Source organism: Echinops telfairi, unplaced genomic scaffold (assembly GCF_000313985.2).
Source record: "Echinops telfairi isolate 266 unplaced genomic scaffold, ASM31398v2 ScPeMD7_7424;HRSCAF=8462, whole genome shotgun sequence".
Lineage (NCBI taxonomy): Eukaryota > Metazoa > Chordata > Mammalia > Afrosoricida > Tenrecidae > Echinops > Echinops telfairi.
Window position 1 is genome coordinate 49,692,988 of NW_022111324.1, and position 10,980 is coordinate 49,703,967.

General features: G+C 40.8%; 1 protein-coding gene across 3 annotated transcripts in view; it reads left to right on the forward strand.

The window, feature by feature from the left end:
• The window catches only part of MDM4 (MDM4 regulator of p53), a 54,036-nt gene that overhangs the window by 26,499 nt on the left and 16,557 nt on the right, over positions 1-10,980 (forward strand). For 2 of the 3 annotated variants that reach the window (XM_045298010.1, XM_004699828.2), the window contains exons 4-7: positions 1,514-1,647; positions 2,800-2,855; positions 7,700-7,770; positions 8,515-8,614. In XM_045298010.1, the coding sequence (XP_045153945.1) occupies positions 1,514-1,647; positions 2,800-2,855; positions 7,700-7,770; positions 8,515-8,614 (361 nt within the window). The remainder of the gene's footprint in view (positions 1-1,513; positions 1,648-2,799; positions 2,856-7,699; positions 7,771-8,514; positions 8,615-10,980) is intronic. The other variant, XM_045298011.1, reaches the window with a different exon arrangement.

Genomic DNA, 10,980 nt, shown 5'->3' on the forward strand with positions numbered 1-10,980 from the left:
ATTTAAGTACATGTTATCCAGGGGAATGTCTTACTGGGACAAAGTTAAGAAAAGTTATTTTATATAATTAACTCTCTGAATCTTGACCCTATCTAGTTCATAAAGGAGGATTTTTGATATTCCTGTAAACATCTTGGTTGTTGTCACTGTGTTGCTGAGATAATATATAATAAAATAGTAAGTGTCATGTACAAATGTAGTATTTGAGATTAGGCTCTTATGCCTGCTCTAACTGATAGCATTATGGTGTGAACTCCTCAACTCCTGTTGGAGGAGGAGGTGGGAGTTCCACCTCCACAAAGATTACCGCCTCGGAAACCCTGTGGCCAGGCAGAATCGATCCCATAACAGTAGGCGTGGTTTGATGTCCTTAGAGTAGATGTATCTTTTTGGAAAATTAGACAGACATAAGAATTTTACCCTGTGTCCTCTAGTAGATGCTCTTCCACATCTAATGTTCCCCTAGTTTACTCGGTAACTGATGAGATGAAAACTCAGCTAATCTCTTAGTATGGGGCCATGCTGCTAGGGCAGCAGGGAGATTGGAGAGGTGTGAGGTGGGGAAAGTATGGAGAGTAGCCTAGAGGCATCATTGCTTCATGCTGGGGGGAACATTGTTGGGAGAATCTTCTATCCAAATATTTAATATATAAGAGGGCTTCAAAAAGTTTGTGGAAAATGGAAGTGAAAGATTATGGAAAATTTCCAGGAACTTTTCGAAGTCCCTTGTAGTCCTGAGAAGTTAGGGTCTAAAGAGAAAGCCATTTTGGTCTGCTTGTAATCTGTGAATTTAATAAGTGTTTTTTGTTTGTTTAAATTTGCTACCTGTGGAAAAGCATTTCTTTTCAACAGATTTATTTTTAGTTCAGTCAAGTCTATTGTCAGAATGTAGGTACCAAGCTGAATGATATAATAAAGGTTATATGAAATGCTTCATCTAGAACAAAAGGTACTTTAAAATTTTTGAATTTGTCTGTGAACTTTGAGGAAAACAGCCAGATAAACTAACTTTATATTTGATAAACATCTAGAGAGTCTATGTTTTGTGCTCTTAACTGTTGATGGCTATTAAACATTGTACTATTTGCGCCTAAATTAAATTAACTAACATCTAAAGCAAAGAGTAGGTTTTTTATTGGCCCCTGGTCTTTGGAAATATTTTTATGACGCAGGCAAGTTTAAAATGCTATTTCTAGTAATAGAAGTGTTTCTTTTTATGAGATTTGGACTGGAGAGAAAAAATTTAAAGGGACTATGAAGTAAGTATATTTACTTCTTTTTCTCATGGCCGGATCACTGTATTTCTTTGTTAAGAGGTATTGATGTCCCGAGTGGTAATGCCATCCTGTTGAGATTCCCTTGTACAGGCACTCTGAATCAACAACAGCCCTGTTCAGAAGTAGGAGTTCTTTCTTCCCGTCAGCAAACTAACAGCATCCTTTATCTCCCCAGAATTTGTGGGTTTTTGGCAGCAGCTCGACAGCTCTTTTCATGGTACTTTATTCTCATGCAGGTCATGCAGTATCTAGGCCAATATATCATGATGAAGCAGCTTTATGACCAGCAGAAGCAGCATATGGTGTATTGTGGGGGAGATCTTCTAGGAGAACTGCTAGGACGCCAGAGCTTCTCCGTGAAAGAGCCAAGGTAAAAAGAGTGAGGGTTTTTATTTCTTTTTGGTTGCCTACCTCCAGCTATTTAACCTCATAGGCTATTTTTTTAAAAACATTTTATTAGGGGCTCATACAACTGCTATCGCAATCCATACACACATCAGTTGTGTAAAGCGCATTTGTACATCATTCTCAAAACATTTTCTCTCCACTTAAACCCCCGGCATTAGGTCCTCATTTCCCCCCTCCCTCCCTGCTCCCCCCACCTCATAGGCTATTAATGGTTCTTTACTTGTTTAGTCAACAAATATTTAAGGGACTGCATATGTCACGTGGTTCACGGGCATAGAGAAAACACTGGTGAGCAACACAGACATAGTCCCTGCATTTACGGACCAAAGAGTGTAGTAGCTTCCACACCAATACCTGGGAAGATGACACTAAGTGCTGTGATTGGAGTTTGGCATCTGAGGATCCTGAAAAAAGTTCCTTGAGGAAGTGACATTTGAATTGAGAGCTGAAGGATGATTAAAGAGTGCGTTAGAAAGCTTGGTGGAAGAGAACTATAAGCAGATTGAAGCTTGGGTAGCAGGGAGCTTGATGTGGTTAGGCTGGGATTTCATGAAATACTTGGGGAGAGAGGAAATACTTGGGGAGAGCTGGTGAGGAAAAAAGGTAGAATGACTGGGCAGTTGATAATCATGAACTTAGGATCACAGTGAAGCTGGTCCCACCTGTTGCTGACTTTCCTTGCAGCATGGGGATATGTGACAATTGGTTTATACAGTCAAAAGCGAGCCTTCTCTTTCTAGCTCTGTAGCTTTGTAATAGCCTTGTTTTATCTCACTTCAATGAACTCCCACTGCCCTACTCTACTCCCCATTAAAATATAAAATTTAACTCTTGGAAGGAAGGAATATTCTACAAAGGGGTTTCCCTATTTGGGTTCCTGTTAGCTAATGACATGAACTGTAAACTAATTTTTTTTTTTTGATGAAGCAAAATATCACAGGAGCTTGAGTATTAGAATATTGCTATTTACAGATCTATTAGGGAGAAAAATGCCTCTCCACACTTTAAAGAGAAAGTTGGAAAATAGCATATCAAAGCTATATTTAATATTTAATGGAAAACTATCTTCAGGGTGTGCTTTTCATTGTAAATTTTTGTCTTACCTCTTTAACAGCCCTCTTTATGATATGCTAAGAAAGAATCTTGACACGTTAACCACTCCTGCTGCAGGTATGTCAAATCTTATTTCTTCAGTCTGTATCGTAGCTCTGAGTTTAAGGGGGTGAATGGCTGGAACGCAAGGCGCTGGTGATGGAAATGGAATGGTCCCTTTGACAGTGGTGAAAGACGCAAACGGCTTGTTACATAGAAGCTCATTGCTGTGCTTTTTGTTGTGAACATTTCAGACTTACTGAAAATAGCATGGTGTTATCCATGCCTAGCTCCTAGACTTAGTAGTTGTGAAAGTTTTGCCACATTTGTTTAATTTACACATAGTTAAACCCTTTTTTTCTAACAGATATAGACCTTTTCTGTTCCAAGATAACTGCAGGGCTCCCATTGCACCCATTAAATGAATAGTAACACAAAACTAACAATTTCATGTCACTTTTTAATAGCATTTATGTATTTTCTTCTCTGGTTATTTCAGAAGTATCCTTTCCATTTGGCTTGTTTAATCAGGATCCAAAGCCCACACCTCACACTTGGTTGATGTGTCTGTTAGTGCACCCTCCTTTGTTTTCGTGTTATTTATTTGTTGAAGACTGGCTCGTTTGCCGTCCAGTCACTCATATGGTACAGTCGGCACATTGTACCCTTGTGGTTTCGCTTATAGACTGGGTCTCTTTCTCCCCTATTTTTTGTAGACTAGTAATATAGATCTCAGTGCTCAAATTGACTCTGCTTTTTTAACGTAAAGAAAGCACCAGAGGTGGTACTCTGTATTTCTGCTACATCACAGCCAGTTCTGCTACATCACTCTGTATTTTTGCTACATCACCCTGCTCCACTTTTTATGATGTAGGCTTAGGTGTTGTTAACGGGGCCCACCTGTTATGAAGGTTCCCCTCAAAACCTTTCCCCCTAATGATTTTTAAACTCACTGTCTGGTCCATTTGAACCTAATGTAGCCACCCTCTGGGACCGAGTAGAACGGTCCCTCAGGGTTTCAGAGGCTGTAATCGTAGAAGGAAGCAGAGTGGTACATTTTCTCTGTGGAGTGGCTGGTGGGTTTAAACCACTGACCTTTAGTTGGCAGCCAAGCACCTAGCCACTCCGTCACCAGGACACCCTCCGATGATTTTAACCTTGTTCTGTGAGTGTCCGTTTGTTTAAACCTTTGTTTGATCCCGTACCTTTTAAGCCTGGCATTATGACTTCATTCGCTATGTGCAGGGAACGGACTGCTTTGGGGCTGGAAGTCTCCAAGGGGTACGTAGGAAGAAAGTGGGTACAGTTGCCTTCTAACCTTAATCTCACACTCACTTCCACGTAATGAAAGTTTCCCCCTCATGCCACTCCTCCAGGAAGCCCCTTTGTGAGCTTCAGAGTAGCTTTTAGCTAATATTGACCTTTGACTGAAAGCCCAAACTTGTAATGTTTTTAGATTGATTGTGCTTTGATAGTTTATGGAAATAAATAAGTTGAAAGAATACACCCCTAACAAAGACTTATGCTTTAAAGTAGAGAAAGAGACTTTGTTCTTACGTTGCAACATGATTTTGAACTGAAGATGGATTTTGAAGCTTGTTTGGTTTTATGGGGTGTCTTGCCCACAGTAGGAAACCTACCTGCTGCCGGTCGCTGTAAATTTCTGTTGGAGAGGGACGCCTTGCTGCAAGTGCTCTGGCAGCTTTCTTGCGACTCACTCATGTGTGAGTGTGGTTTTCTTCGGATAGCCACTGAAAACTTGAAGTACATGGAAGATGTTCTAATGGCCAGTCCACCCTTTCAGTGAAATTCGCTTTCTGATTCTTTTGTTCTCTTGACTATCTAAAGTCAGTATAGTTCTCACATTTTCTCTCCTGCACTTTGCCTACAAAAACTTACATAATGTACACAAGGGGACATCAGTAACTGTGGAAGAATTCTATTATCTTTTAATCCATTTGTCCATGAACTTTTTGCAGGCCCCTTGTGTATATATATAAAATTTAGAATATATATATATATATAAAATTTAGAAACAAAGTATTTAGGCTATATATTATAGACATTCCTGCTTCCCAGTAGCTCTGAGGCTGGTCTAGAGATAAAAGAATTTCTCAATAATGTGGGAGCCGCCCCCTGCTCTTTCCATTGTATCACACGCTGAGGTCACCTTTAGCCTGGGATTGTAGTAGAATGGGTTCGTGTTATTTTTGACATTCTTTTGTTTGTTTGCTTGTTTAAACATGAAAAACATTTTGAAAAATTTCTGATTGGTCATTTGCAATAAGTTCAGATTTCCCCCCAAATTTACAAAAATATTATGAAGAGATCACATAAACTCACTCTCTTGAAAAAATTAAGTATTGTATAGTTTATTACTCCTCTGGTGAAAAATCCGTACAGTCACTACAATCCGTACAAGGAACTGCAGAACCTGTATTCCTCCTGTGACCCAGTCTCCAGCTCGGTTTTTGCCAGCACCAAACACTGGCCTCTGGAGCCTCCCCTGACTTCCCTCATTTGCTTCGTACATTCCTTTCTTGCTGTCTCTCGCTTCTCTTGTAAGGCATCCCTTGCAGCTCTCTGTTTGGGTTCATTTCTCTTTGCGCAGTCCAAGGGATCCTGGCTCATGCTGAAGTCAGTGAGCACTCGGGCCACCAATGAATCAGGTTCTGAATGCAGAGCAAAGATGGCCTCTGGTGTGGTCTTGTGCATTTTGGCCGGTTTCCCCGGAATTTCTGTCTTAAGCACTGTTGGCTTTCTCAGTGTGAAGGACATCGGTGACTTATTTTTCCCTGGACTAGTTGACCAGTCATGGGCTTCCTGTTTCTGACCGATGCTGTGCTGTTCCTGATGGCAGCCAGGGAGGAAAAGCTCCCATGTAGCTTCTTTACCTAGAAGCCCCACCTGGTAACATCTGTCTGAAGCACAGAACAATAGTCAAGACCAGGAAATTGCCCCAACTGACTTTGATTGACTGTCTGCTTTGACTTGTACTCGAAGCGATGCTTGTGGTTGGCTGTCTCTATTGATCTTTATGAAATTAGATTTCATGGGTTTTATTTGAGAGGCTAAATGAGAAAAATGCTTTTCCACCTCACCCACCTCCCAGCTTTACAAATATCAGAGCTAATCTTTTGTTTGATGGTTGAAGAAAATTTATTTAAAGTGAAGGCGGTTCTTAAGCCACGTATGCTGATAAAATGGAACAGGCGTGCTAGACCTTGTAGTTATTTCACATTTCCATTGTATACGTTGTAGTATTCCCAGAGATCATTGCTCTTTGCTTCTCTTGTAACCTAAGTAAAGGAGCAAAACTTTAGAACTGCACATGATGATGGGGATAGAATTGGCTTTATTAAAAACTTGTCTCATTTGCATTCCATATTAATTGAACTTTGTTTTCAATACTGTGGTTAGAAAATGCTGTCTTTAGAAACTCAGTATCTCATTTATTAAAATTGTTCTAGAAATAATGTACTTTATAACATTAATTTTGAAAACATTGGCTTTGTGCAACACAGCTGTGCTTGACCATTTGGACGATAACTACTTTCCTCTGCCATTCTTTACTAGATAGGAGCGATCTCTTGCAGACGCACTTAACTTTGGGCCTGGATAGACTTATGTGCTTGCGTCTCTATCACATATAGTGTCATACAGCAAGGGACGGTGGAGGTCTCTGGCTCGTTCAATAACTGTGGCCAGTTTCCTGCTTCTCTTCTGCTTGAACAATTTCTAAGACCCTTAAATACATTCATCTCTTAGATTAACTCAGTATCTAAGAAGTCTGTCTGCTAGATTTTTGTTTTCTTTGCACCTTTTTAATTGGCATTTAGAAAAGCTTTTACCTGTTTTCTCTTTTTAGGAAATGTTTATTATAGCAATAGTAAGAGTAAGACCCTTTTGAGGGGTGGGGGTGGTTATCTATACAATTAGGCTGTGGGCATTTAAACCAAGAACTTTTTTTTTTTTTTAAATCATTTTACTGGGGGCTCTTACAGCTCTTATCACAATCCATACATCCATCCATTGTGTCAGGCACATGTGTACATATGCTGCCATCATTTTCAAAATATTTTCTTTCTACTTGAGTCCTTTAAACCGTGAACTCTTATGTTGTTGTTGTTTTTTCTTTAAAACATTTTGTGAAATTAGGTGGGAGTTTGTATGTCAGATATCTAAACCAGTGTTTCCCAAAGTGGGCGATCCTGCCCCACTGGGGTTTCTGGAATGATGGGGGAGGTGGGGCGCCTGCGAAAGAGTGGATTCCTATCCTTTATCCTGGATTATGGGCTATAGTACAAAAGTTTTAAATTGCTAGGGCACTGAGTAACATTTTTCTTAAGGGGACAGTAGGCCAAATAAGTTTAGGAACCTGTGATCTAAAGCATCAAATCTTAACGGACATTCAGAATATAGATTTTCATGAAAATGCTGTTTGTTACGATGCAGGTGGGTGGGGAAACTCCACATTTTCAGATCTAATAGCCCTGTCTAACGTTTAACACGTAAAAAATACATGAGAAAGCACTGTTCCTGTTTGCCCACAAGGCAAATTAGTGAAAATTGGTAATGAGCTCCTACAGCAAGAGTTGTGAAAGTCTTCATGATTTCCTGTTTGGAGCCACTTTTCTACCAAAACTGAGGTAGTGCTCCGCGGTAGAACACTTAGCCATTTGAGTCCCGGACTCCATGGGCCCCAGGTGAAAGTGTGGCCGTTTGTTTTGAGTATGCCCTGTCTCGGTCTTATCACTTGGATTTTTCCCCTTTCCTGCCAGTGAGACCCTTGACCTGCCGTTAAGCATAAGTCCTCTCTGGGGACCAAACCTGGCTCCAGGGTGGTTTGCTGAAGTCCTTTTTGTGTGGAAAGAATGGTTATTACCAGGGAAGGTTTTCCTTTTGTTTTACTTGCTATCCAGATGCCGCCGCTCAGACTCTCGCTCTCGCACAAGATCACAGTATGGATATTCCAAGCCAAGACCAACTGAAGGTAAAATCACCACATGGTGACTTCTTTTGTTGTACAGAGTGGCCCCTTCTCTGTACCTATGGACCTTGGACTCCCAAGACCTTTCCCCAGATGTACTAAGGATCTTGGGAGTTCATAGACCAGGGACAGAGTGAGCCTTCTCTGTTCTGCCCATGTCAGAGGTCCAGTCTCTGAACTTGCTTTGGGATGTAGCACTTCTGCTCTTCAGTTCTTCCAGTTGTGTCTCCTCATGGCTTGTGTGTGCCTTATATCTATCTATCTATCTGTGCCTTTGTGTATGTGTATGAGTGTGTTTATGTGTGTATGTGACTGTGTACTTACACTGGCATTTAAGAAAGCAGCTTTGCAGAATTTAATGGGCTTGTTGTAGTTATATTCATGTCAGACCATTTCTTAAAGTTTCCTCAAACCTAAGAAAACTATGATTATCTTGTTATATGTTGATGGTTTCACATGGTTTTTGGCTTATCCCTAATTTTGTAGTTAGCTAGCGGCTTCAATACTGATAGTATGTTTGTGGCGGCAGCTCTTGGCCTTTTGTGCAGAGATAGTTCTCTCCCAGCTCTGCTCACCATGGGTTGAGAGGTGGTGCCTTTATTTGGTGACTGTGTGTACTGCAGTGTCTGACCTTTCTTGTGTGTAACCCATTGTGTTCACACTGACTGGGGAGCCAGAATGGAACTGCTACATCCCCTGCGCCCAGTGATTTTACTGCACTGATAGACACCTTTCCCTTCTTTTCAGCCAAGCGAAGAGGCCAGTGTGACCACCAGGAAAAGAACGGAAGAAGGCAGTGCTCCCATGCTGCCCAACTCACAGCCCAACTGCAGAAATTCACGACAAGGTAACATTCTTGATTCAGGCCACTTAGACTTTTCTTTCTTTGTGTCGTGACTGACGGTAATTTCTAGAAATGGCATTTACCCTTAGGACACATTAGCTGTAATAAAGACCGTTGTAGATGTTTGTTGTATAAAATGAAAAGGATCATCCACATTGTCTCCTCTAATGCTGTGGAAGGTGGGAGGGTGCATCTCCATTTGTTTTTCATTTTTTCTGAAAACGTTTTCTCCACCTAGTCACCACAGGGAATGTTGAAGACGAAGGTAGCGCTGTTTCAGAAATGGATGATTCCTGTTAGCTAGCATGCTCAGGGAAAAGGTATCACCTGGCTCCCTGGTGCATTTGCTGGGTATGAGGGGACTTAAGAAGTTTGTGGAGAAATTTCAGTTCTTTCAATTCCATGTTTTTCCCTGAATGTTTTGAAGCCCCTTCGCATGGGAACTCTTGGCACCCTCATATATATTTGGCCTGGTTAGAATTTTTATTTTCATTTGTCTGTGTGAAGCAAAGGCTACTTTTCATGGATTTTGCAGCTTGCAAGGATGGTAAAACATACTTAGATTCTCAGAGCCAAGAATGAGATGTCAGAAGCCTTGTTACCTTGTACTTGGGTGACACACTGAACCAAGTACAAAACCCACTGCCATCAAGTTGACTCGGGCTTATAGCAACCCTACACAGGGTTTCAGAGACTAGATCTTTAACGGAGCAAGGCAGGCTGCTTCTCCCTCAGAGTGGCTGGTGACCTTGAACTGTTGAGATTTTGGCTGTAGCCCAACACTTATCCTTTGGTGCCACCAGAGCTCCTGGCACGTGGGCGATAAAACCAGGAAACTAAACTCACTGTCACCAGGTCAACACTGACTATCGTGACCGTATAGGACAGGGTAGAACTGCTCCTGGGTTTCTGAAACTGTAACTCTTTACAGGAGTAGAAAACCCTATCTCTCTCCTGGTGGCTTCAAACTGATTACCTTGCAGTTGTCAGCACAACCCATAATTGCTGTGCCACCAGGGCTCCACGTGGGCGAGAGACACCAGTTATTTGCCATTCGTATTGTAAGTATGGTAAGATTTGGCTACATGAGTTAACCATGGTTTTGGAAGTTTCCCTCAAATCCCCCTTTCTAAAATGTCTTTCAAAATTTTGAGTTTTCTTTCCTGCAAAGATGTATAGAATCGTAAATTCTCCAGAGGTATTTGTGCCTGGTTGATACTTCAAGAAATGCCAGGCTAGGTCTCCAGCAAAACCCCAGAAAGTGATCTGATTTTAAAAAATGTTTAAATTAGATTGAATCAGTTGATCATGCTGGACTGTTTTCTTTAAATTGGAGTTGATTCTAAATTGAATATGGGGTTACCCAGTCAGTCCCCTTGTACCTATTCTGGTTTGTAGGGCATTAAAGGTGTAATACGGTGTTCTTGTCTTTTTAAAAATGAATGAGATCCTTGCTTATTTTCTACTCTGGATGCTGTTTAAAATACAAGGACAGCCAGTTCAAGAGACTTCATGTGGTTTGTGATGGAAACTTTGGAGATAACATATCTTAGTAATTTTCAAGATGACCTACAAATAGAAAGGACACAATTTTTTTTTTAAGGACACAATTTTTAATTGTGGAAAAATACCTATTTTTATTTTCTTCGCAAGAAGTTGAGAACCTGAATTGATGAGGATAAATAATTTGGCATCATCTCGGGAATCTGAATTCTGATCATTTCAGCATTCAATAAGTAAAAAGATTGTTAAAGTTTCCCTTGGCACACATTATGCTTTTAATAGACAGCGCTGGCATAATTTGTAAGCGGATAATGCTGTTCAGTCCCATCAAGTTGATTTCAAATCATAATGACCTCACGTGACAGAGTTTAACTGCCCCAGAGAGTTTTCCAGGCTGTAATCTTTTGGGAGCAAATTTTCGGATCTTTTATCCTCCAGAGCTATTAGGTAGTTCACAGCTGAGCACTTAAAACATTGTGCCACCCGGGCTCCTTTTATAAGTAGATAGATGACATCATGGCAGGGACTCCTTTTATTGTAGATAGTCTTTTTTTTTGATATTATATACCTCAGCATACTTAAGCACCTGTGCTTCCCTTTGACTTCCCTGTGTCCTGTGAAGAGACACAGCACTGGGTCGGAAGAGAGTGCAATGAAAGACGACTCTCGGGTTTAGGGAATGCAGAAGACAGCCAAGAATGTCGTGTAACAAACTTAGGTTAGTAACTGCCAGGAATGTTATTTATATGTGTGTGTGTTAGTCTGGGTACTTTGGAGAAACAAATCCACAGCGACCATGTAGAAGAGAGAGTTTTATGTAAAGAAAATGTGCATCACGAAAACATCCCAACCCAATGCTGCCCAAG